General features: G+C 33.8%; 1 protein-coding gene across 1 annotated transcript; it reads left to right on the top strand.

Moving 5' to 3' along the window:
• SMU1 (SMU1 DNA replication regulator and spliceosomal factor) lies at positions 1–27,907 on the top strand. The gene is made up of 12 exons (XM_074299024.1): positions 1–151; positions 1,205–1,415; positions 7,903–8,055; positions 12,149–12,259; positions 12,861–12,989; positions 14,579–14,698; positions 15,950–16,066; positions 16,454–16,581; positions 17,121–17,247; positions 21,959–22,126; positions 23,685–23,837; positions 27,364–27,907. The coding sequence occupies exons 1-12, from the start codon at positions 126–128 to the stop codon at positions 27,460–27,462; spliced, it is 1,542 nt and encodes a 513-aa protein (XP_074155125.1). The 5' UTR covers positions 1–125; the 3' UTR covers positions 27,463–27,907.

Raw genomic sequence — 27,907 nt, 5'->3', positions numbered from 1 at the left:
GCGGAAGTGACGGAGTAGGAACCGGAAGTGGGTGTAGTTATCTTCCCCCAGCCTCTTGGCCCGTCCTAATTGAGCTCTTTCCCCTCACATTCTTCTAGTTTAGTGTTAGGTTTTCGAGAGTCAAGATGTCTATTGAGATCGAGTCGTCCGAGTGAGTATCGGGGCCTGGGAAAAAGCGAGGAGAGGGAGGGCCGCGCCCGCAACGGAGGAGAAGGAGGCGGGAGACTAGGGACCTATCCTGCGGCCTGGAGTCCGTGTGTGGTCTGACGGGCCAGCCTGGAGGGGGAGCGTCCCCTCAGCCCCCATCTCCTGCCGCTTCTTCCTGCCTTGCTTTAATACGGCTACGGGAAGTTACCAGTAACCTTAGGGTCATGGGGCCGAGAGTTCGGAAAGGACCCCGAAAAGGCCTCTGGCACTTTTTATACATGAGGGAACTGGATTTTTTTTTTTTTTTTGGCACTATTTCCTCTCAGCACCTTACAGTGATAAACACTGAGCCACTATCACCAGGGCTTTATTGGGTGTGCAGGCTAGCCAGCCTGCTTCTTGCTGTCAGCTTATTCCCCAGGTGGATTCGCTCTATCTCCCTCCCTCCCTCCCTCCCTCCCTCCCTAGTGTTTCAAGCTTAAGACCCTAACTTCCTCCTTTCCATTTTTCAATATAGTTAATACCTAACTAATAACAAAGCATTTTTGCATATTAAGGTAAGGAGAGCAAGTCTAGAATTATTTATATAGAATTTATATTATATTATATGGAATTTATATTATAATTTATACAGAATTACATATATTTTTATATGTAATAAAGAATTTAAAAGTGAGCGATGAAAATCGCACAATGGAAGAATAGAAAGTGGTGTTGATTTATTTGTGGTTTTTAGCAAAAACAAGTTTCAGCTTCTGGACGAAGCACTGGCCTGGCTAGCAAATTCCCTGGAGCGTGAATCTGTTAACCTTAGGGTTGTGTGTTTTTCTTGTTTTTAATGAAAGGCAGTGTGATATAAAGGAGAGAGGACTGGACTTGAAGTCTGAAAGACCTGAGTTCCAATCCCATTTCAGTTTCTTACTAGCTGTTTAACCTCTCTCTACCTCAGTTTTGTCATCTGTAAAATTAAAGGGGGTTGGGCATAGTTGTCTCATCCTTTACAAGGACAAATAGGTGATCCTATAGTTAAACTCCTGGTATGTGTCTTCTTTTTTAGTGTCATACGTCTCATCATGCAGTACTTGAAGGAAAATAGTTTACATCGAGCCTTAGCCACTTTGCAGGAGGAGACAACTGTGTCCCTGAATACTGTGGACAGCATAGAGAGTTTTGTGGCAGATATTAACAGTGGACATTGGGATACCGTTTTGCAAGCTATACAATCCCTGAAATTACCAGACAAAACACTGATTGATCTCTATGAACAGGTAAAAAATTAGCATGATTCATCTCCTTTAAAATAAAAATTATTATGTTCTGACATGAATGCCATTCAGTTTTTATTTTTCTAGTAGCAAAAGATTTAAAGAATTGTTCTTAACTCATTGTGTTTAATACATTTTAACTTTATTAGAATTAATCTCCCTTCTATGGTCAACATTCTGTCCTTCTATCTCTACTGTTGTCTTAACTCCTCCTAAATTTATTCTTCATCCTTATTCTTCCTGTTAGTTACTCTTGGCCTCATTTCTCTTTCCTACAGTTTTAGCCCTATGTAAACCAATTCACTGATCTTAGCGATTTTCTATGTCTTTTTAAGCCCATTGTTCTCTGCTCAACCCTGGTCACTCTCATCATAACTTTCCTTTCTACCTACTATAGAGTTAATGAATGCTGCTGCAAGAAATAGTGAAATTACACCGACTGAATCCACAACAAATACATCTTATTTAGCCTCTGTTGATCTTTTAAATACTTCACAATCCTTTTCTTTCAGTAGCTATTGTAAGCTTCAAGCTTCCAGCTTCTCCCCAATACATCTCAAAAGATCTGCTTTACTAAGAGCAGACCATCTGAATGAACACTCCATTTTTTCCTCTACATTTCAAAACATTGTCTTTACACTCATCCTCAACTCCTTTTTTCCTATCTCAAGAGAATGAAGTGATCCTTCTCTTTGTAAAGGTTAATATCTAATTTTGTGTCTTTGATAGTTTTTCCTTCAACTTATGCTAGTTTATTGTATCTCACATCTTCATTTTTCCTTTATTGCCTACCTTTTTCCTTGCCACCTTACAAATATATTTCCCCTATATTAAGTGATCCTGCAGTATCTGAAAGTTACTATCCAGACATCCAGATCTCTCCTCCCTTTCAGTTCTGAAAGTGCTGAAAAAATAAACTACATTTGCTTCCACCACTTCCTACCCATTTTCTCCTCAACCCCTTATAATGTGACTTTCAAGTTTCTCCATTCTGTCATAAAAATCACTGTTCAGACTCCCTCAAAGATCACTAATAGCCTTTTAATTGCTAAATCCAGTGGCCTTTTGTCAGCACTCATCCTTGACAGTATTTGGTCATGGCTCAACCTTCTGAATTCATATGCTTTCCCTGGCTTCTGCTATCTCAGTTTTCTTTCTCCTTTCCTGATCAGAAAAAAAAAAAAATCTTCAATTTGGAAGTTATGTAAGACTCCATACCAGTAGTGCAAGGCTGAATCAATATTGGGAAAACTATAAGTATAATTGATAGTATTAACAACAAAACAAAAACAGAATTCATATATTCAGTGACAGAAAAAAAAAAAAAACTTTGACAGACTACAATACTCATTCCTGTTTAAAACACTAGGAAGCATAGGAATAAACAGCTTTCTTTAAAATCAGTAATGTGTGTGTGTGTGTGTGTGTACACATATAAACTAAGATCAAGCAATACCTGTAATAGGAATAAGCAAAAAGCCTTGAAGTAAGGATGTCAGTTATCGCCATTAATATTCAGTCTTGTTCTAGAAATGCTAGTTTTGGCAATAAGACTGAAAAAGATGTTGAAGGGATATACATAAGCAGTGAGGAAACCAGTGTATCACTTTTTGCCAGTGATATGATGGTTTACTTAAAAAATTGTAGCATCGACCTAAAAAACTAATTGAAATAATTAACAACTTAAGGAAAGTTACAGGATTTAAAATAAACTCACAAAAATCATATTGTGAATAAAACCCAGCAGAAAAAGAAAGAAAAATTTAATTTTAAAATAAATTACCAACAGTGTAAAATACTGCCAAAACACATTGTATAATTTATATATTTTATAATTATATAAAGTGCTCTTTACTTAAATAAATACATATCTAAATAATGAAGAAATATTAATTGCTAATGCTAATTAGCAGGCTGAGCCAATATAATACAAATGATAGTATCACCTAAACTAATTTATTCAGTGCCATATTAATGAAATTACCAAAAAATAACTATAGAGTTGTTTTTTGTTTTTTTTTTTTTTTAAATCATGACAATTCATTAGGAGAAACAGAAGATCCAAAATATTAAGGAGAATAATGAAGGGAAAAAAACTAGAAGGAAAGGAGAGAAACAATACCATATCTCAAATTATACTTCAAAATTGTGGTTATCAAAACCATTTCATATGAGGTAAGAAATAGATGACTCAATGGAATAGATTAGGTATATATTATGCAGAAACAAATGAGCACAGTTGCCTAGTGTTTGATAAATCCAAAGATCCCAGTTATTGGTCTCGAACTCATTATCTGACAAGAATTATTAGGAACACTAGAAAGTAATCTAGCCAAAACTAAGCATACATCAACATCCTGCATCAAATCAAGATGAGCTTTAAATGAGTATATAATTCAGATATAAAGCATGATATATGCAAATTAGTGGAACATGAAAGAAGTTAACTTGTCAAATTTGCAGAGAAGTTCACAAGAAGTAAAATAGATAATTTTGATTATATAAAATTATATTTTTTTAACAAAGCCAATGCAACTAAAATTAGAAGAAAAGCAGAAAATTAGGGGAAAAATTTAGCAAGTTTTTCTGATAGTCATCTTTTCTAAAATATCTTAAGAAACTGTCAAATTTATAAGATTAAGAGGCATTCCCTACTCAAATGATTAAAGGATATAAATAGGCAAGTTTTTGAAGAAGGAAATCAAAGCTATAAATTTTATGAAAAAATGTTCTAGATCAGTGATGATTGGAAAACTGCAAATTTAAAAACCTTACACTCATCAGATTGACTAAATTGAAACTAGGCTCCAAAAGCTATGAAATTCTACTCACCCTTTGGGGTGAGTCATTTACTTTTTGCAAAGTTAGGCTACAAACCAAACTGCCTAAGGTCAAAGAAAGGAAAAGGACCCATATGTTTACAAATTTTTTTTAAATTAATTAACTTTATTATAGCTTTTTATTTACAAAACATATGCATGGGTAATTTTTTCCAACACTGACCCTTGCAAAATCTTTTGTTCCAAATTTTCCCCTCCTTCCTCCCACCCCCCTCCCCTAACTGGCAAGTATTCCAATCAATACATGTTAAAATATATGTTAAATCCAATATATGTATACAGTTATCTTGCTGCACAAGAAAAGTCAGATCTAGGAAAAAAAAAAAAAAAACCTGAGAAGGAAAACAAAAATGCAAGCAAACAACAACAGAAAGAATGAAAATGCTATGTTGTGATCCACACTCAGTTCCTACAGTCCTCTCCATGGGTGTAGATGGTCTCTTCATTACTGACCAATTGGAACTGGTCTGAATCAGTTCATTGTTGAAGAGAGCCACATCCATCAGAATTGATCATCAAATTGTTGTTGCCATGTACAATGATCTCGTGGTTCTGCTTGTTTCACTTAACGTGTTTACAAATATTTAAGTAATTTTAATAATTCCATCAATTGGGGAATGACTGAACAAGTTTTGATGTGTGAATATGATGAATAATTCGATGCTATAAGAATGATGGAGATTGTTTCAGAAAAACCTGGGAAGACTTCTATGAACTTAGGCAGAGAGAAGTGATCAGAAGCAGGAAAACAATGTATACAGTAACAGCAATATTATAAAAATAATTAAACTGTGAAAAAGTAAATGACTGATCAACATAATAATCTATCTCAACTCTACATGTCTCATAATGAAACATGCTACCCACTTCCAGAAAGAAAACTAAGATGTTCCCAGAGTACAGTTTGAAACATATTTTTTTCTTTCTTTTTCTTGAAACAAGGCTAATGTGGAAATTCGTTTCATATGTCCACATTTTTTTATTATGGGTTTTGTTTTTTCTTGCCATTTCAGTGGATGGAGGAGAGGGGATAGGAGGAAGGATAGAATTTGGAATGAAAATAGAATTTAAAAAAAAAAAAACTTTTCACATTAAAAGACAGAGTCTAACTAGCTAATTCAACTTGATCTAAATAGAGATCCCCTGTGCAACATTCCTAAAGAGGGAATCATCTAGCTTCTACCTACAGATCTCTAGTAAGCAAGAATCTCTTACCTGATAAGAATCCTATTCCTTTTCCCATAGGTTCTCATTAGAAAAGTTTTTCTTGTAGTACCTCTACCTCTTGCTACTAGTCTATCCTCTACAGCCAAGCAAAACAAATTTCTCTTCCACATGAAAACCTTTCACATATTGGAAGAGAGCTACCATGACTCTCTATATAAAGAACCTCCATCTTCCTATGACGTGATCTGGAAGACCCTCCCCTCATTGCCCTTCTGAATATTCTCTAGCTTAAAATGTCCTTCCCAGGATGTGCCACCCATAACTGAACATAGTACTCCAAAAGTGATCTAATTGTGACAATCCACTGAGACTTTTTCTCAATGCTGTGTCTCAGCGCAACCTTAAGGTCTCTTCTCTTGTAAAAGTTATGGATAAGAGTGATAATACTCATATAACCATAGTACAAAATATCATAGTAATAAGGATGTACTGCACGCCAGCAAAAGAAAACGTTTTCTGGTTTATTTTTCTCCTCCCAGCTTCCAAATATTTCCCCAATGCTTTGTCCTAGGGTTTTTCCTCTTTCCTTTCTATATAGTTTGCCTTAGTGATCTCTATCTATTTCCATGGATTCATTTTGTCACGTTTATGCAATTATTGCCAATTGTATAAGTCTAATCTCTTCCCTGAGTTCCCTTAATCCTACATATCCCAACTACAGGTAAAAATCTCCTACACATCTTTGATTATTTCTTCTCCCCCATTCAATCATTTGTCAAGAACTGTCATGTTTACTTCCCAAGCATTTCTCACATTCATTTGTTTTTCCTCATTCTCACCACCAACATCCTATTTCAAGCTCTCATCACCTCTAAGCTTTAGCGCTATAATGGACTTTTCGTTGATCTTGCTTCTGTTTTTTCCTCTGTCTTTAAACCATCTTTCACATATCTGCCAAAATAGCCTTTCTAATAGGTCCAAACATGTCATTTTTCTGCTCAACAGTCCTATCTGAATATGCTTTAGCCTGGCATTTAAAGCTTCCCAACTTAGGCCTGTTGCCTTCTTTATTAGTGAGTTTTCACATTTCTTCTCTCAGTTACTATACTCTTCAATCCAACAGAGTACCTGTCACATTGTAGACATTTAATGAATGTTAATTGATTAAAAATACTAGACAGATATTCTCCAAATTCAACATGTTGCCTCCCACCTCCAAGCTTTGAAACAAGTCATTTATTTAGTTTATACTCCTTCATCCGTATCTTTCAGAAATCTCTCTTTTTCCTCATCTCCCAATCAAAAGTGTTATCTCCCCACTCAGATATTTTTAAAGCATTTGTTTCCCTCCTTTGCCCCCATCACTCCTTTGTATTTTGTATATTTGTATACCTGTTACACACCAACCTCAACATTATATTGCACAACACACATGCATATGCATGCACACGCACACATATACATTTTTCTCCTCTCTGAGAGAATATAATGTCTTTTGAGAATAGGAGCTGTCTCTGTCTTTGTATCTCCATCAGGTATGTAGGATAGTCCTGCACATCTTAAGTACTAAATAAGCTCCTTAAGGTCAGTACTTTTCACATTTGTCTTTGTGTTATGCTTAATAAATGTTTGTTGACTGAACTGCTTAAAGTAAAAATGGAGAAATTACTTCATATTTCTTTTATAGTTGAGCACAATCTTTATCAAATGGAAATCCTTGATATTGATGACTGCTGACTGATCAGGGTGGTAGCTGTGTTAGTTTCCCCAAACAAGACAACAATGAAGTTTTTTCTTTTATTGACTTCTTTCACTTGAATACTTAGAAGCCATTGTAGGCTTATTAATTGGCCTAATTTCAATATTATTGTGTCTTGGGGAATAAGGAGGCCCAAAGAGAGGGAAAAGGATGGGGTATAAGTCATTGGAAGAGTTAGAACATACAACATTTATCGATTGAGTTCACTATCTTATAAGGACATGGTTTGTGGTGCCCAAAAATAATTATAATAATAACATCAAAAATTACTGATTACTGATCACAAATCACCATAAGGGATATGATAAATAATGGAAAAAGTTGAAATATTGCCAGTATTATCCAAATATTATGACACAAACAATGTGAGCACATGCACTCTCAGACTTGCTTGAATGTGCTTGACATAAGATTGCTACAAACCTTCAATTTGTTAAAAAAAAAAAAGTAATATCTGCAAAGCAAAACATAATAAAATTATGTGTGCCTGTACTTTATATGCCAAGAGGAAGGAAAACTAATAGATTAAAAAAAAAATTATAACTGGAGATTGCAGGATTTATATGCAATGTTGTAATCACTTTTGTAGGCCAATCAGGTTTAAAAAATTAATTTCCTAACAACTAATCTCTTAGCGATATTTTTAGCTCAAAAATGTAACTGAAGTTTTTAATTAAAAGAAGTCTTTGAAAATGCTAATTCTTTCTTTCTCATAATTGTCTAGGTTGTCCTAGAATTAATAGAACTTCGTGAATTGGGTGCTGCCAGATCTCTTCTAAGACAGACTGACCCTATGATCATGTTAAAACAAACTCAGCCAGAGAGATATATTCATCTTGAGAATCTCTTGGCCAGGTCCTATTTTGATCCTCGTGAGGTAAGCTTATAACATTGAAAATATTAGCAAGTCTCCTACTATGTTTCTGGGATTATTTTTCCTCATTAATTTAAATTTTTTTAATACCTATATTATTAGAGGACTAAAGAATTAGATTGCAAGGGACCATAGGAGTCATCTAGAGTTTCTTAACCTATTAGTGTCCATTTTTTTAAAAAAATATTTTTATAGATACAGCTAGGTGGTGTAGTGAATAGAGAACTAGCCCTTAAGTTAGGAGGACCTGAATTCAAATGTGGTTTCAGACATTAACACTTCCTAGTTGTGTGACCCTAGGCAAGTCACTTAACCCCGAACAACCTCAGCAAAAACATAACTGTATTTCAGCATCATTGGTTGCCTTTATGACATTATACATTTCATTTCATTCATTTAAAAACATTCTGAGAAAGGGGGAGGGGAGTCCATAACAACAAAAAAAAAACAACCCACTTATTAAAACTAACTGATCTAAACCAACTTCTTAATATAACAAATGAGAAAAAATGAAGCTCTGTGGATTATATGATTTTCCTAAGATCACATAAACATAAGGCAAAAGTAGGACAAAAACTCAAGACTTTTGAATTCAAGTTTCATGTTCTTTCCACAACACCCCCAGAAATTTGCATCACTTAATCCTTTTAAAATCTATTTTCTAAATATTTCCTTTTAAACAAAAGATAATTGTGTACTAGCTAAAGTAAAATTGTTCAGAAAATTGTATTAAAACTCTTGATAGACTTTCCATGTTAACATTGATACTTTTTAGACACAGTTTTCTACAGGAATCTTTGGGATATATATTTAAATGGATGAAAATATGTATTGATATACATACCAAGCCACCAGCCAAAGATTTTCTGTAGTGTCTCAAGTGTGAATTATCTTTCTCTAAAAGGTTCCTATCTTTAATTAGCATGAACATGATATTTGAAATCCAGCTAATATAAAAGCATAATTTTAGTAATTATATATCATATTTACATGGTACTTTAAAAATTCTTTGCTCGCTCTATTAGTTGGCAATACATACACATTTAGCTGAAGGTTCCAAAGTGAGGATGCCCAAGGTTCATGTGGCTTATGAGTGGTAGAGATGGGACTTTAATTCGTATATCCAAACACCAGTGTTCTTTCCTACTACTTCTCAGTAGTTTATCTTCTTTGTTATTACCAAGATGTTTAGCTCTCGATAATGGGCTGGCTAGGAGTAAGAATGTAATAGTATCAGAATGCATAAATAATAGGAGAATAAAAGTGATGCTCTTAAATTTCTGAATTAATTGGATGTAGAATGAATGGATAAAACACTCTTGATTACAAGAGTTATTAGAGTGAAAAGTTGTCATGGAAATATATTATCAAACATTTATTAATGCTGTCTGTATTCCATTCCCTGGGAATGCATAGACAAAAATGAAACAATTCCTTCTCCCAAGGAGGTTACATTCTATCAGGGGAGATAATAATGTTCATGAATAAAAATCTTTACACAATAAATACAAAGTATATTTGGCATGGGCAATAAGGTTCTGGCCAAAAGTGAGGATTAGGAAAGGTTTCATATAGAAAATAGCACTTGAGCAAAGTTTTGAAAGATAAAAGATCTTCAGAGGTGGAAGTAAGAAGAGAATAGACATGCAGGACACAAAAAAGGATGTGGAGTTGGGAAATGCAGTTTGTCATTTGTGAGCAATACAGAAAGCAACTAGTTTTTAATAAGACTGAAAAGTTTAGTGGAGGCCAGATTATGAAGAGTTTTAAATGCTGTACAGAGTAGTATTTTATCTGAGAATCAATAAATCAAGGGTTCTTAGTCTTTAATTTAGAAAAAATCATTTTACTAGAAGAGTAAGGATAGATTTAGAGAAGGAAGAGACCAATTAAGAAGGCCTGTTTGGAGAACATAACTTCATCTGCAATGCAAGTGTAAGACGAGGGCGCAAACTAGGTTAGTGGCCAAGTAATAAGAAAATGCATTAGATACTAGAAATGTTTTACAGGTAGAAATGGTAAATTTTGGTAACTAAATGGATATGTGGGGTGAGGGAGCATAAGGAGTCAGAGGTTGGGAACTTGGAATCTTAGAAGGGTGGTGATACCCTCATCAGAAATAAGGAAATTCAAAAGAAATATGGCTTTGCATCCCTGAAGTCAGGAGGACTTGAGTTCAAATCTGGCCTCAGACACTTAATACTTCCTGGCTGTGTAACTCTAGCAAGTTACTTAACCCCAATTGCCTCAGCAAAAAGAAATAAAGAAATATGGTTTTGTCCAGAAAGATAACAAGTTCTAATTTGGACATGCTATGTGAAAAATTCACCTAACAATTGGAGATCTGCAGCTAAAACCCAAGGGAGCTGGATAAATAAATTTGAAAACTGTCTGCATAAAGATAGCTATACTCATGGGAACTAGTGAGTTCACTGAGGGTGAAAGATTAGAATTGGGCTCAGAACTTAATGTTAGGTCCATAGTAAGGAGACACAATAGAGATGATGAACCCACCAAAGGAGTTGAGGGGGAAAAAACAACAGCCAGATGGGAAGGAAGAGAGTCAGGAGTATCACAAAAACCCATAAAGAACTAAGGGCCAGACCAGGAGGAAAGAGTTGGGAAAAGTGTCAGATCTTAAACAGTAGTCAGGAATGAGGTTTAAAAGTCTTTCATATTTCCATCATCCTTGTAGTCCAACCAAATTTAAATCTCCTTCAGTGGCAACATTCCTCCTCCTGTCCTGTGCATTTTTGTTGGCCATATATGCAATGTACTCTCTCTTCCCCACTTCCTCATAGAATCCCTTGCTTCCTTCAAGATACTACTTAAATATCCCAACTGCTCATGCCCACCTTCCCTCCCTAACTGCCTTACATTTATTTTGTATTTATTCCATATGTATATATATTGTCTTCCCCAATAGAATGTAGGCTCCTAGAAAATAGCACTATCTATTGTGTCCCCAAGCTCAGCACAGTACTGACACCTAGAAGTCATCTTACAAGTGCTTGTTGATTGGTTTAGCAGTTGTTTAACAAAGTTTAACACTTTGGAAGGAGGTCTAAAAGCCATATTTCAAAAGATCAAGAAGTGAATGAGTGAGAGGAGAGGAAATGGAGACAGCTAGTGGATATAGATTTTCTAAGAATTTTGGTGTGGTAGCAGAGAAAGATACAGAGTGATCATTAGAGAAGGTGACAGACTAATAAGGATTTCTTCAGGGATAGACAAGATTTGGATGGATTTGCAAGAATCAGGGAAGGAAACAGTAAACAGGGAGGTATTCAAGTTAAAAAAAGAGGAGGGATAATAATGGGAAAAGATGGAAGGGAATGAAATCAAAGATGAGAAGAAGGATCACCTCTTCATCAGAGACTAGAGTAAATCAAGAAAGGAGTGAGACATGATGACATGGGGGGGGGGAGGGAATCCAAGAAACAGAGAAAAGGCAAATGACTTCTCTTTTCTCAGTAATGCTTGTTAGGTCCTCAGTGGAAAAGGTGGCAGTAGTGAGAATATGTGATGGAAGGCTTGACAAGAAAAGAGAAGTTAAAATAACTTCAGAGAATGAACTGGAGAACAACTGGGGAAGAGAAAAGGAGGGGGAAAGTGTTATCTTGCTATGTAGTGTGATGAGTCTCCTTTTTTGAAAGCTTTTAACAATAGTATGAACAGTGATCAGCAGTTACTTAAATTGCTTTAAACATAAGAATGTACAAAGTGATTTTATGTTGCCATTCTTCTTGTCTCTGAAAACTAGGTATGCAGATTCAGTACCTTTTTTTAAAAATAAACCTATAATCTATAGTTCAAATAGTTTTCCACATTGATACTTATAACATTTTCTTTTACTTGATAGATTAACATTTTTTAACATAATTTCAGTATTATATTTAGTTTCTGGCATTTTTCTTTCTGCTATTATGATCCCAACATAATAATTTATACTTATATAATGTTTTTAAGATTTAAAAAGTGTTTTCTTCACAAAAATCCTTTAAGGGAGATCAAATACTATTTATTATCCCTATTTTATCAATGCCTCATAACCACTTCTTCCTGGAGTTATTTTTCACTTCTGGCTCTTTACCAGGCATATCCAGATGGAAGCAGCAAGGAAAAAAGAAGAGCAGCAATTGCACAGGCTTTAGCTGGAGAAGTCAGTGTTGTACCTCCATCTCGTCTTATGGCACTGTTAGGGCAGGTAAAGAACTTTGCATTGTTGTTTATAATTGACTTTACAGATTTAAAAAGGTCTTTCCCCCAGGATATTCTGCTTCTGTGTAAAAGTCTGATCCTTCAAGAGTACTAAGAAAGGTACACAGAAAATTAAATTAATTTAACCCTTCCTTTTTTATTAACACCTTTTGTTTTTGTATCATTTCCATTTCTAAATATATCTTTTCCCCAGAGATCCTTGCCATGTTACAAAAAATTGAAAAAGAGTTGGGTTTTTTTTGTTTTGTTTTGTTTTGTTTTTTAAAGCAATATATTTACTGAATCTATTATGCTGTGTTACTTCCCACTTCTGCAAAAGAGAGGGAATTGCATTTTATTCTTTATTCTTCAGGGTCAAACTTGATCATTATAATTACACAGCATCCAATTTCATATTTCTTTTAACATTCCTTCTTTACTGTGTTCATTATTTTTTTAGCATCATGAATAGCCTTGAACTGTGCCATTCTGTGTTTTGAGAATTATCAAAACAAAAATCTACTACGGTTTTTAGGGTTAGGGTTAGAATGTAGAACAAATAATGTTTTCATATGTTTTAAACTGAATTTCTTTAAATATCTTTTTAGGCTTTGAAGTGGCAACAACACCAAGGTTTGCTTCCTCCTGGTATGACTATTGATTTGTTCAGAGGCAAAGCAGCCGTAAAAGATGTGGAAGAAGAGAAGTTTCCTACCCAGTTAAGCAGACACATTAAGGTAGAGAACTTAAAACATTTTCTTTTACTTGACAAATTAACATTTTTTTAACATAACTCCAATATTATATCTAGTTTCTGACATACACCTCTCTGCTATTAGAAATATTGCAATCCTAATCCCAAACATAGTAATTCATGTTATTCTCATTTACATAGTGTTTTAAGGCTTAAAAAGTGCTTTCTTCACAAAAGCCCTTTAAGATAGATCAAGTACTTTCTACTGATGAAAATAAGTATTTATTTAATTCAATGAGGGGGATTCAGAGAAGGTTCAGTGACTTGCTTATAGATCCAGAACAGTTTACAGTCAGACCCAGGATTTGAACCCTGATTTTCTAATTTCCAAATTCAGGCAATTATTATTTAAAAAAAAAAATGAGTAATTTAATTTATTGTTAATTCTTTATTACATAGATTAGTAAAAATTAGAAAGATAAATCTGACATAATTTCTAGGGGTTTATTTGCTCAGCATTATGTTAATTTTTTTTCCTATGCTATACCATTGATTATCAGCTGGCTTTTTTCTACTGTTCAATATCTGCATTATTCATGAATTATTTTAGAAAAGTTATAATCAGTAATTTTGCCATTTGCATTATGTTGCAGTCTCAGGACTTTATTTTGTAATCCCTATGTGTGTTCCAAGTTAAACTTAATACAAATATTGCAAAGCATTTTGCAGTCCTTTGAATCTTTATACAGCTTGTTGAATTGGTCTTGTGTATTGCATTTCAACTTTCACATTAAGATTGTTTTTGGTAAGTATCTACTAGTTGAGTGTTTTTTTATAAACATGAAGTAGTTAAAGAGAGGCTTTGTAACATAGTGAGTAGAGAACGAACCTGCCTCTTATCACAGATAGGCAAGTTATATAATTCTACAGAGCTCTAGCTAACCCAAAGACTGTGAGAGAAGACTATGTCAATGGAAGGATTTTCTTGTTAGATAAAATCAAGACCCTTTGAGGGTTTACATCCATGATCATGTAGGTAGTATGTGACAGATGCAAACCCTGAATAATTAGGCATCTAAGTGGCAAAGTGGATAAAATCCTGGAATTAGAGTCAAGAAAATCCAAGTTAAAATCCTGCCTGAGACACTTAAGTAATGAAAAATACCTATATATGGGAATTTATAATATTGAAATTGTCGCTTTTAATAAAGAAATTTGGGATGTGTTCAGATGTGCCTCTGAAAGGTGAAAGTGACAACCATAAATACCTATCCCTAAGGTAAAATTTAGGTAGAATCTGATATAGTCTGTTGAAACTAGTGGCACTTTTTTCTTATTAGTCTATTATTGAACTAAGAGGCCTTGACAGAAATATCATCTAAGAAAAGGACTTTGCTTCTGCCAAAAAAAACCCTTGGAATTCCCAAAAAAAAAAAAAAAAAAAAAAAAAAAAAAAAGACCCTTCAGAAAACAGACATTTGCCTTTCAGTTTTTCCTTCCCAATTTTCAGTAAGACCAACCAAGGAATTCTTCGTTTATTCTGAGAGTCCAGCACTGCCAGAGGATGGTTGGGGGGTAAGGGGGTTGAGCCTTAAATAAAATATATGTCTTCTTTATTTTTGTTTAAAACAGTTTGGCCAGAAATCACATGTGGAATGTGCTCGATTTTCTCCAGATGGCCAATATCTGGTCACTGGCTCTGTTGATGGATTCATTGAAGTATGGAACTTTACAACTGGAAAGATTAGGAAGGTAATGTAAATTTACAGTTCTTAAATTTTCGTAGTGAAAGAGCAAATGGCTACAGATAATTTTTTTAAGCTATGAAATCTGAATTCTTAAATGTGGTAGAGAAAAGAATATTCCTAAAGCTATCAGAGACTGAGTTGTTAAGAAAATGGAAGACTGATGAAACAGTTCCTGCCTTCAAGTAAGTTACATTCTTTTGGAAGAAAACCACATGTATGCAGTGAAGTAAATAGAATGTAGTTTTTGGATGGAAGGGAACTAGTAACTTGGAAGATAACCACTTGAGTGAACTTTAGAAGTGTCAGGGTCATGTGACCAACAAGATAATGCAATTTTTCTCCAGTCCTTATGACCTCTCAGACTTCTCCAGAGTAAGAGTTACTCAAAAGAGATAACACAAATTTCAGCTATCTTCCAGTTTGATTCCCCAAGAACTTAAAAATAAATTCAGGGAACTAACTGCAGAAAAGGTAAATCCTTAACTATTCTCATTTAAAGTAAAAAGTTAGATTTTTATTTTCCTCCATTTATCTTTAATATTTTTTTCTCCAAATTGGGATTTTTTTTTCCTTCTGTAAACACAGCACTCTCTCTATTACCTTCCCCTTTCCTTTCCCCTTTCTCCTCCTATTTCTCTACAGAATGAGACATTTCTTCCCAATTAGAATGTGAGTTCTTTGCAAATATGGATTATTTTATTTTTAATGCTTCAATCCCCAGCAACCTAGCACATGGTTATCTCAAATTAAATTGTGCATCCTCTTATCCAATGTTCTGAATTATTTATATTGAGTTATTTTCATAAAGAGTTTTATTTTTTTGTAGGGAAAAAAAAAGTGTAATTGAGTTAGAAAATATGTTCTCTGTTCCCGAGACACAGAAACTGACTTGTCTGGATCATGATGCTTTTTGTCAAGGCACTACTTCTGACTTGGTGGCAATTTACCCAATGCATGGTACTTAAGGAGATAACAGCTCCTAGAATGCTATGTATATACATCCAAACGTATAAATTGATAACACATATCACTAAGCCACATAATCTTGACATTATTTGCATGGCTTTTTGGCCATTTGAATAAATCAAAATCATATACAGAACTTAGTGATGTGGAGTTTTACAGAATGTGAAAAAATTGTTCCTGTTTTTAAGGAATTTACCTTTTGAAATAAGTGGTATTTGCTAAACAGTCCAATTACAGCTGCCTTCATTTTTAGTTTGTCTTAATAATGGTTGAATATCATTTTCTTTAGGATCTCAAATACCAAGCACAAGACAATTTTATGATGATGGATGATGCTGTACTATGTATGTGTTTCAGCAGAGACACAGAAATGTTAGCAACTGGTGCCCAAGATGGAAAAATAAAGGTATGAATTAATCTTTCTCACAGATAGCTTCCAAGTTCTATTGTAACAAGACTAGGAAACTGTATAATGATATATTTATCATTTCAGGGGAACAGGGGAACAGCTGATGCTTTATTGCTTTGATTTTTTGACTGATAGATTGTTAGGGACCAAGATTAAGCCAAAAGGAATAGTCCCCTAACTAATTAATTTAAAGTATTGAACTAAAAGGATACAGCTATTGCTGTTTTATTTAATTCAGCTAATCATTTCTGAGTTATTTTCACATAATTTAGTTGTCAAGACACATTTTTAATAACAGACACACAAACAGGAATTAGTTTTTGTTGGTTATATATGATAAAAGGAATGCTCTTGCAAACTTAAGCTTTTTTTAAATTTCTCTAGGTGTGGAAAATACAGAGTGGACAGTGTTTACGAAGATTTGAAAGGGCACACAGTAAAGGTGTCACCTGCCTCAGTTTCTCTAAGGATAGCAGTCAAATCCTTAGTGCCTCTTTTGATCAAACAATCAGGTACTTTTGAATGCAAAAATATCAGCGTTTTAGTATAAGTAGAATAATGTTGTAGGACACTAAATCATCCCAAGTATTATAACTTAAAGCATTTCAAAAGTATTTCTTTGTAAATGACTTCAACACTAGATATCAAAGGTGGATTTAGAAGGTCTCTTAAGAAAACTGTTTCCTAATTTTAAACAATTTTTCCTTTCACCTTGACATTTCATGCATTATAATTCCATGTCAACAAAGTGTAGTCCAAAAATCTGATAGATTGTACAAAGAAGGCTGGATTTATAGTCTGCTGACCAAAATTCAAATCTGCCTATGACTCTTATCGCTTTTGTGATAATGTGCAAATCACTTATCTTTATTGAGCCTCAGTTTCCTCATCCATAAAATGGGTATAATGCCAGTAATACCTACCTTCCAAGGTTGTGGGGATAAAGTGAAATAATATGTGTGTAACGCTTTATAAAGCTTAAAGTGTTCAAAGAAATGTCAGCCATGGTTGTTGTTGCAATGATTTCTTTTAAAAATTTATTCCATGACAGAATACACGGCTTAAAATCTGGGAAAACCTTGAAGGAATTTCGTGGTCACTCTTCATTTGTTAATGAAGCTACTTTTACTCAGGATGGACATTATATAATCAGTGCATCATCTGATGGCACTGTAAAGGTTAAGTAGTTTGCCATTGAAATAGTTTACTTTGGGATATCTGTTTCATCTTCAGTCTCTTAAGTCTTAAAAGTAGTGAAAGCTACCTGTCACTCCTGAATTCAATTTATCATACTCTTTTTCTTTCTTTTTTCCTTTTTAATTTAATTTTTTTCAACTAATAGAAATCTATTTTCTCACTTCCACCCCTCCATTGAAAAAGAAAACCAAAACCATTTAAACAAACATGCCTAGTCAAGAAAAACACATTCTTATATTCACGATGTCCAAAAAGTGTCTTAGTCTGTATCCTGAGTTTGTCATTTCTCTTGTCAGGAGATTGGTAGTGTATTTCATCATTGGTCCTTTGGAATCATAATTGGCTGAGAATTCTTAATTCTTTCAGAGTTGTTCATTTTTAATGAATTTGTTATTGTATGTATTCCAGCAAGCATTTATTAAGCACCTGTGTTGCACTAAGCACTGTTCTAAGCCCTGAAAATACAAAGACCAAAAAAAAGGGTTCTTGTCCTCAGAGAGTTTATATTCTATTGCAGTGAAATAGTATGTACCTAGAAAATTAAGTTAAAAAAAAAAAAAAAAAATTTGCAAAATGTATTGAGAAAGAAACAACTAATATTGTTATAACTCTGATTTTTGTTTAAATTTTGACTGTGGCAGGAGTGATCTCATTTTTTCCTTTCTTTTTCCTCCTAAATATATAGCTCAGTGCCAGGCATATAGTAGGAGATTAATAAACACTTGCTGAGGTAGCAGCTAGAGGAGTAGTAGATACAGTACAAGATCAGGAAGACCTGAGTTTAAATCCAGCCTCAGACATTTAGCTGTGTGATCTTGGTTAAGTCACTGAATCCCAACTACCTCACCAAAAAATATAAACAAGCACTTTTTGAATTGAAAAAGTTGTTCAAAAAATACTCACAATTACATCATAAGGCTTAATTGAAGAATCTTAAGAGTCTTTAGCCTGGAAAAAAAGAGGACTTACAGAATGTATAATTATTGTCTTTGAATATTTGAAGGGTTATCATGTAGAAGAGGTATAACATTTATTCCTTTTAACCTCAGAGGGGAGAATCAGGAATTGTGGTTAGGAATTATAAGAAAGATTTCTCATCAGAAAGAACTTCCTAAAAATTAGCGCCATCCAAAATTAGAATGGATATGCCAATCCATGCCATGATAGGTAGTAATTAGGTTCCTCGTTACTGAAAATATTTGAGTAAAAGTTCAGGACCCAGTTGTCAGGGGTGTTGTAGAGACACTTCAGAATTCAAATTGGGTTAGATTTTTTTAAGTCAGCAAATTATATACTTTAACATATACTAACAACCATGGGGAATATTTAAGAAATAATTAAGAAAGGTGATGCCTTTCAAGAACATGCAGTCAGATTGGGAAACAAGCAATATGAGGCAAAAGGACTAAGGAAAAAATAATTTAAGACTTGATACTGAAGTTCCACTTTAGGGGGTCATAAACAGTTAAATCCAGCATGTTTTCTATATTCATTCATTCTTTTACACACAGATCCATATATGCCTAAATAAGTTGTAATGTATAAAATATTTAAGTTCTTAATATCGTTACTTAAGAGTAATTCTGGTGGCTAATCAGTGTCCTTGATTGGTAGTCAAAGGAACACTGTTAAGTATTTTGAGCTAGATTTCAAGAGAGTATTATACTAGCACCGGTTTCTACACAATATTCAACATTGTTCTATGCCTCAGTAGATAAAAAAGAAAATTGTACATGGACCTGCAAATCTCTATTATGTACTGATTCCTTTCCTTTTTAAGTAATAAGATCTATCTACATTACCAACCAACATAACTTTCAAAGCTATTCTACATTTTTGAAGAATTTCCTTTTTTTTTCTCTCCATGAAAATAAAATAGAATCCCAAAATATACTAAATGATTTCTCAAGGTGTTACCTGATTGCTAAAATCATCTTATCTTCAGTCTACCAAAGGTCAGCATGAAACAGTAATTATCATATATATGCATCCTTTTTTTTCTAATTTTTGCCAAGGAAAAAGGTTTAGTGAAGACTTAAGAAAGAAAAGATGTTTGGAATAGGCGCTTTGGGAAATAATGATTTTTTAAAATTGTTAAGTGATGGATGGGAAAAAGGTTTTCTACAAAGTCCCAGTTCAAGTTATAAAATGTAAATCTATAAGAGACAAAATCAGTTTTTCTTCTCTATCACTGAAAGCATTCTGGATACAGCTGGAGTTGTCATGGATATTAAAGTCAGCAAGTCTGATCTGAAAGTAGCCATAGGAAAACTTGGTCATTCTTCCTTCTCATTTTGAGAGCTCATTAGAATGATTGTAGCAGCGGCTTCCATTGGAGAGGGTTGCCACAAATGAGATACACTTGAGTGATAGCTACCTTTCATTTCAATTACTGCTAGAAAAGAAGCAATTGTAAGGAAGCCTGTAAGGGAGAGTTAAACATGGTTAGCAGTTGGGGTTAAGCAGTTCAAAAATAGGAGGGAGATGAGCCTCTCAGAGGAAGCAACAGGAAAAATGTGATTCACCTACTATGAGAAAAGAAGTTTGTCCATCTAGGGGCATATTATTGTCCCATTTTATTCTGCCCTCAGACTACATCTGGGATATTGTGTTTAATTTTAGGAAGGATAACTGATAAGTTTGGAAAAATCCTGAGGGCTCGTGCCTCAGGAAGTTAGTTGAAAAAAATAGAGGTAGAGTAGCTAGATTGCATAACAGATAGAGCACTGGCCCTGAAGTCAGGAGAACCTGAGTCCAAATCTGGCCTCACACATTTAACACTTCCTAGCTGTGTGTCCCTGGAGGGTCAAATCGCTTAATCCCATTTGCTCCAACAAAACAGAAAGAAAAGAAAGAAATAGGGGTATTTGATCTGGAAAACAGAAGATTAGGAGAAACATGAACACTTGAAGTGTTTAAAGGAGTGTTAGAATTTTTTTTACTTAATATTTCTCCTACTTAATTTTTTTTTTTACATTTATTTTAAAATTTTTTTAGTTCCAGATTATCTTCCTTATCTCCACCATCAGCCCCCATTAAGAAACCACACATTTCCATAAAAATCGTGTTATGAAAGAAAACCTACATCTTCCACCCTAAAAAGAAAAAACAAAACCCTCAAGAAAAAGTTTAAAAGAGAGAGAGAGAGAGAGAGGGTGGTGCTTTAAATCTAAATTCTGACACAATCATAGTTCTTTCTCTTGGCTTGGATAGAATTTTTTATCAAAAGTCCTTAAGAGTAGTTGTGCATCATTGTATTGCTGAGAATAGCAAAGTTATTTACAACAGGTCATCCCAGAATATGCTAATCCTTTGTGTACAATTCATTTTACTTTTCTTGAGTTGATGGATGACTTTCCAGGTTTTTTTTCTGAGAGCATCCTGCTCCTCATTTCTCATAGAATAATATTCCATCATAATCACAGACCACAAAAATAGTATTAGAAAATGGGGGGGAGGAATAAATTTCTTCTGGAAGAAAAAACTTAGAAACAGATCTATCCTATGCTATGAGCTGCCCTCAGGCAGACTTAAATTTTCCCTCTCTCCCCTCTCCCCTGGATTTAAGCAGGGAATGGAGAATCTTTTTCAGTTTTGTATTATCTAGTTGGCTTCTCCTTTCTTACTCTTTAGATATTAATTCCTTACCTAGGCTGTGGTTCAGGATAATCATAAATCCAGAAAGAAAGCAGAGGAAGTAGTGAAATATTATTGTGGTGATGATGTCTTTATTAGCTCGGCCTTCCCAGAATAATCATAGAACTAACCTGTTAGTACATAGAGCTCTTAATGTGTAGCTGGATGTGATAGGAGCTCACTTTTAAATCACTGGTCCTGTCTAGACCCAGAAAAAGTAAGACCCAAGACTTCTCAACTCTGCTGGTCACTGATAAACTGAGGTCACAGCTCAGGGCAGGTCCTCACTGACATAGTAAGGTTCCCCTTGCTTTCTCAGAGCCTTTCATTTAGGACTTTTCAAGAAGAAATATAGAAAGGGAAATTCTACAAAAAGGATTGGCCTTTTCTGGCCAATCTAGCTATAGAACCCTAGCTATCCGGGTCTAGTTTAAATAGCCTTTAGCCATGGAAGAATGACAAGAATACTTGATTTGGAACCAGAGAACCCAAGTTCAACTCTCAGCTCTACTCCTCATTTTAATTTTTGTGACATTTGACAAATCACTTTACTATTCAACATTTCAGTTTCCCAGTCTGTAAAATAAAGGATTTGGAATATATAGTTTCTAATCTCCCAACTCTCTGGACCTCTATCAATTCTGAACATTCTGTTAAGTACATGATTCATAAAGCATTGAAGGAAGTGCAAGGAGTTAAGATAGAGAGGTCCATCATTTAGTGTCCTTTTGGTAGAAAATCATACAAGAATGATTTTAGCTAAGCTGCCATCATTTCTGCTTTAGTGACTAAGAACTGAGGAAAATACTATTTCATATTCCTCTCTAGCTATCCATTGAAAACACCAAACAAGAAGCAAGAGGAAGAAGCATAGATAATAATGAACAGATACTTATTGAGCAATTGCATAATACATCAAGTTACCATTAAAAAGCTGCTCATTTTTTTGGTTTGTGTTGCTTAAGCTGGCCTTTAAAAAAAAAATTGATTTTTAGTCCCACAATAAAAGAAACGAATTTGTTTTCAATTACTTTCCTGTGTTTCTTGTTTTGATAGATTTGGAATATGAAGACCACTGAATGTTCAAATACTTTCAAATCTCTTGGCAGCACGGCAGGTACAGATATCACAGTCAACAGTGTTGTCCTCCTTCCTAAAAATCCTGAGCACTTTGTTGTGTGTAACAGATCAAATACAGTAGTCATCATGAACATGCAAGGCCAGGTAAGTGATGAGAAAATATAGTAGCAGTCAAACAATGCTGGCTCCTTCAAACAGTAAATTTTATGATTTGTCATTTCATGCGAGCTTATGCTAAAAAAATTTCTCTTTGTGTTTTCTTTGGTAATGTTCTTTTTCCGTCATATTTATAAATTTAGTTTGCTTTACATAAAATTATTTAAATCCCTTAGATTTATAAAGCATTTCTTTAAAAGTTTCCCCATGGCTTTTGTGTCCCACTATGTTATATGCCTTCCTCTATTGTTATATATAGTCCAGGCTTCTTAAACTTTTTTCATCACAACTCATTTTTGCCCAAGAAATTTTTATATGACCCTGAGTATATAGTTTTATAAAACAGATATATAAATCAAACATTTACTATAATCATATTTCATGACTCCCCACATTCAGTTACAAGACCCCATATGGAGTCACAAACCACAGTTGAAGAACCTGGGATTGTGGAATTTATTTGCAAAAGTTGCCAAGCATATATCTTTGCATCTAGTAAATGGTAAACCTAAATACTAGAATTGTAACTTATTAAACATTCAACATAATGTAACTCCCCTAACCTGATTTGCTATCTTCACTCTTTTAGTTAAGCTTAGCAATTTTTGTCACATATTTCTCTATTCAATTTTCGTGTTTATAGAAAAGTCATTATGTAAAAACTTACAGAGAAATTTCCCACTAAATAAAATAGCTCTTGACCTTTAAAATGACATAAGCTAGCAAGGCAAAGATAACACATTTCTTTCAATTGATTGTTTCTATGGTAATTGATTTTTGTAGTGCTCTATATAGAAATTTCCTCTGCCATTGCAATTAGCATCTTTATAACAGTCTTACAGAGTTTCTGGGGAACTGAGATTTAGTGACTTGATGAGTGTCCTGACTTCTGTTTTTAGATGCCAGCTATCATCAGGTTATAAAAGATTAAATTAATAGTGTTTTAATTAACATTTTTAAATATAACTTGACTTTGTTCCAGTAGTTTATTGATTTAAAAGGCTACAGTGATCATTCACAGAAGTAACAGAGTTGCTGGGGAACTGAGATTTAGTGACTTGATGAGTGTCCTGACTTCTGTTTTTAGATGCCAGCTATCATCAGGTTATAAAAGATTAAATTAATAGTGTTTTAATTAACATTTTTAAGTATAACTTGACTTTGTTCCGTAGTTTATTGATTTAAAAGGCTACAGTGATCATTCACAGAAGTAACAGAGCTTAGTAGACTAAATCATAGGATTTACATAGAATTTAAACTTGGATCTACTATTGGGCTCAGTATATTCTAAGCTCTCTTTGTGTCTTTGAATTACATTCTTTAAAGTAAATTGGGCTAATTCAGACTACCAATTTAGAGAGATTATGAAGGATTATTCATCTTATTCTACATGGTTCATAAATGAACAATAAAATGTTCATGTCACAGATTTTTTTTGTTTTGTTTTCTTTGTTGGAAGAGTACTGAATATTTTTCATTTTGACTGCACAGTACCTAGCACAAATCTATACTGGGTTCTTAATACATGCTTTTTCACTGATTGTAGATTGTCAGAAGTTTCAGCTCTGGTAAGAGAGAAGGTGGTGATTTCGTCTGCTGTGCCCTCTCACCACGTGGTGAATGGATCTACTGTGTGGGTGAAGATTTTGTGTTATACTGTTTTAGCACAGTAACTGGCAAACTAGAACGAACTTTGACAGTAAGTATTTTAGCTTCTTTGGCTATCTCAAGGAGTTATATCAAGGCTCTTGTCCATTCGTAGCTCTGAAATTCTTGAATTTTTCCCTAATGAATCAAAGGTTATATGTCATTATTGAATAGATGAATAATAGAACCAAACAGCTTAGAGCATCTGCAACATTATCTCTTTAAATATATTTGTATCATAAATATATAATCTAATAGAGCATCATTAAACTGTAGCTTAACTGCTAATACTATAGGGTCATGTCACTTTTAAAAACTTTTGCAGGGCAAAAATTTCTAGTGTCTCAGAAGGAACTTTATGGATTCTCTAACTCTGTCTAGAAAAATCAAGTAAGCCCTTTATGGTTTGAGCCAAAAGGCATTATGAAATCATAAAACAAAAGATAATAGATTCAGTATGTTCTTCAAGAAAAGTTTTAAACATGTGATTGTTTTTCATTTATTTTGCTTAAGAATATATGGGTGTGTGTATATATATATATTAGATTAGATTAGATTACTTGCCGTCTAGGGAAGAGGATGTAGGGAAGAGAGAAAAAATTTTGGAACACAAGGTTTTACAAGGGTTAATGTTGAAAATTATGCATTATGCTTTGAAAATAAAAAGCTTTAATAAAAAAAGAAAAAATTCTAGAATTTAAAAAAAGAATGTTTTAAAGGAGAGTTCTTTGGGAGAATGGAAATAGTGTGAAATAACAGCATTGTTTAAATATATATATATATACATATATATATATAAACAAAATGCTTTTGAAAGATTAAAAAAGTCTGAAGTTTCAAACCAAAATGAATTAAGTTACTTTTTGAATATAGATATTTGGGATTTTTCCTTTACACTTGGTCAGTATACTTGTAATCACAGAGATTCTCCACTTGGGGTCTGTGAATTTGAGTTTTATATATTTTGATAATTGTTTCAGAATAATTGATTTCCTTTCTTTTGTATTCTTGTGTATGCATGCATTTAAAACATTCTTACAATGGTAAAAAGACATCAGTAGGCATTTCTCAGATTATCAAAGGACTCCATGATACTAAAAAAGTTTAATCTGTTGAAATAATTTACTCTTCCTGACAAAATCAGCAGAATCAGAAGAAATAAATACACATGTAGTAATGAAAAAGGAAAATGTTAACCTCATGAGCCAAATGGAGTCTGGCAGTTCATAGGGTGATATGTCATGACCATATTGCCTTCACTCTCTAATATGTATGTAAATAACATTCCAGAATTTGTTTTATAAGAGGAATCATCAAACTAAAGTGTCATATCACTGTCAAATAGGTTTTAGTGTCTAATAAGTGGGTGCTGATTTTTCAAAAGCCAGTACAAACCAATTTAAGTGTAAAAAAAACAGGACAGGAAATGGAATAAGCTCCTGGGTTCCCTTCTCAACTCTTGTCTTCGATCCTTCAACTTTACTTTTTGGCTTTTAAAATGAGAGGCTTGAATTAGATGGCCACTCTAAAGGTCTGTGTTTCTACATATAATTTAAATTAGCTTTTCATTTCTAGAATTGTTTTTAAATGGATATTAGTTTTGGCAGAGTCATAAGAAATACGCAACATAGAAGGTCATTTAGCTCTGAAGTAGGTTCACTGTGCTATATAAAGGAGTTATTGTATGTAGATTCACTGTGTAAATAATACCTATGTTCAGTTCAGTCATGACTTCAAGCATGGTCTGATGTAAAATCAGTGACAAAACTGGAAGAGAAAAAGAGTGTCAGCAATTGTAGTTTGCTAGCATTTCATATTGTATTTTATTTTTATATTGTACTTTACCAGAATTTTTATATTTTAAAAACTTTAAACTTTTGAACTCTAAAATCTTTGAACTTTTTTCAGAAAGACTTAGTTTGTTCCTGTTAATATATTGCTTGTGTACTTTGTGTATGGTCTAAAAGAAAAAGCAGGAGTGTAGGATCTAGAGGACCTCAAGTTGACAGGTGGGAGTGTGTAACTCACCTGCATCACTGAGTTCTGAGATTAAATAAGAATTATATGTGGGAAAGCACTTTGTTAACTGTAAAATATTATGTGCATACAGAATGTAAGATAATAGCATGTTCCATATACTAGCCTGGTATGATTACAAATCAGCCCTAAAACAAATGTGAAATACTTAATTGCAAGGTATTTCATACCTACTATTTCATTTGTTCTCTACAACAAATCCTCTGAGGTAAACAGTACAATATTATCATTCCATTTAAAAGATAAAGAACCTGAATCTCAAGGAGATAATTTGCCCAAGATCCCACAGCTAGCTAAGCAGCAATTCTGGGACAAAAGTCCAAGTCTTTTGATTAATACTAGCACTATTAGACTAGCACTTTCTTAATAAATAAATAAATGAATGAATGAATGAATAAAAAAATTGTAATCCTAGGCTCTTTGTATTATGCCATATTACTTTAGTGACACCTCAAACAACTCATCAATCTTCATCCCCATTCCTTTGGAGTATAATAGATTTAACCCTTTGTTGTGTAAAAGATTCCACCATTTAGGTGGAAACATCAGGGAGGTGGAATTTATACCAAGATTCTTTTGACTCCAAACCCAGTATTCATTTCTCTTTAAAACCATGCCCCTCGTTCTTACACTGAAAACTAAACCTTGTCTTGTAGCTACAAATTTTCCTCTCACCCCACTCTACCTTGTCTGTGGTCTACACCCACAACCAAGAAGATAAACTACTGTTGTCCCCAAACCACCCTGAAGTTCTGGAATCTGGGTTTCTATCATTCAGACTTGATGATGGGGTGATGTTGAAGGGAAAGCAGGAACATCTTACTTCTTTATTGGCATACCATGAAAGACAAAAGAACATACTTAAATGACTTAATCTTTTAAAGCTTTTTGTCATCTTTTGTGAAACAATTGGGGTCAAGTGACTTGCCTAGGTTAGTTTCTGAGGTTGAATTTGAACTCTTGTCCTCTGACTACAGGGTCAGGGCTCTATCCACTGCACCACCTAGCTGCCCTATTCTTAAAGGATTTAATAATCCTTTGAAATTGAATTTTCCTTTTTTAGAAACCAAGTCCTAAGCTACATTAGACTGCAATAGACTCTATGCCACTTAAGTCATAGGCCTAGGCTTTAAATTAAAAATAAAGTAAAAACATGGACTGAAAAAGTTTGTTTGCATTTAATGAGTTACAAAGTTGAGTCCTAGTATTGTTCCAGACAGGAGTCTTTGAGATGAAATCATGAGGCTTACATACATTAAATGGTTTCATCTAGATCTCTTTACTTTTTCATGCTTTTGATACTATCTTAACTTCAGGGTGCCATATGAGGAACATTAATTCATTTTTTATGAAACACTATATTTTGGGCATCAGTCTTTTCCTTTGGTAGAATAAGAATAATGTTCCCTAGAAATATTAAGGAATAATGACTGATCACATAGATTCTTTTTCAAGAGAAAAGTAGGTGAAGCAATAATAAGGAATTCATATTACTCATTAAAATTGACTAGTCCTAACATTTGGATTTTGTTTTGTTCTAGGTTCACGAAAAGGATGTGATTGGCATTGCTCACCATCCCCATCAGAATCTGATTGCTACCTACAGTGAAGATGGGCTCTTAAAGCTCTGGAAACCTTAATTTCATGATTTCATTTTTGTTAGCCTGAGAGTATGCAACTTAAATGGAAACATTTATGTGTTACTTTTTTTGTTTTAATTTTTTAAGGGGAGATATTGCCTTAAAATGGTATGAGAGTAATTTTTGCTAAATTTCTCATTTAAGTAGAAGTTACCCTTTTTTGTATATTTTTTAAAATATTAGCTGATCTGCTTCTAAAGCAGCAGATACTTAGTGGATAGTATGTTTTCAGTAATCCTGTACTTAAAGAGTGAAACAATGTCATTGCTATAACAGGTTCCACTCCTTTTGATTATTTGTAATGCCAGTTAATATGTGCTTTCCAAAGGGAAACTTGTAAATAATGAGTGAGCTCTGATTTTCCATCATTGTTAATTAAACATTTTCAGTTTTTGTTTCTTTGAAATGCTTTGATAGAATAAAATTTACCATCTGCATAAGGACA

Source organism: Sminthopsis crassicaudata, chromosome 1 (genome assembly GCF_048593235.1).
Source record: "Sminthopsis crassicaudata isolate SCR6 chromosome 1, ASM4859323v1, whole genome shotgun sequence".
NCBI lineage: Eukaryota > Metazoa > Chordata > Mammalia > Dasyuromorphia > Dasyuridae > Sminthopsis > Sminthopsis crassicaudata.
This window is presented reverse-complemented; position numbering and strand designations above follow the sequence as displayed.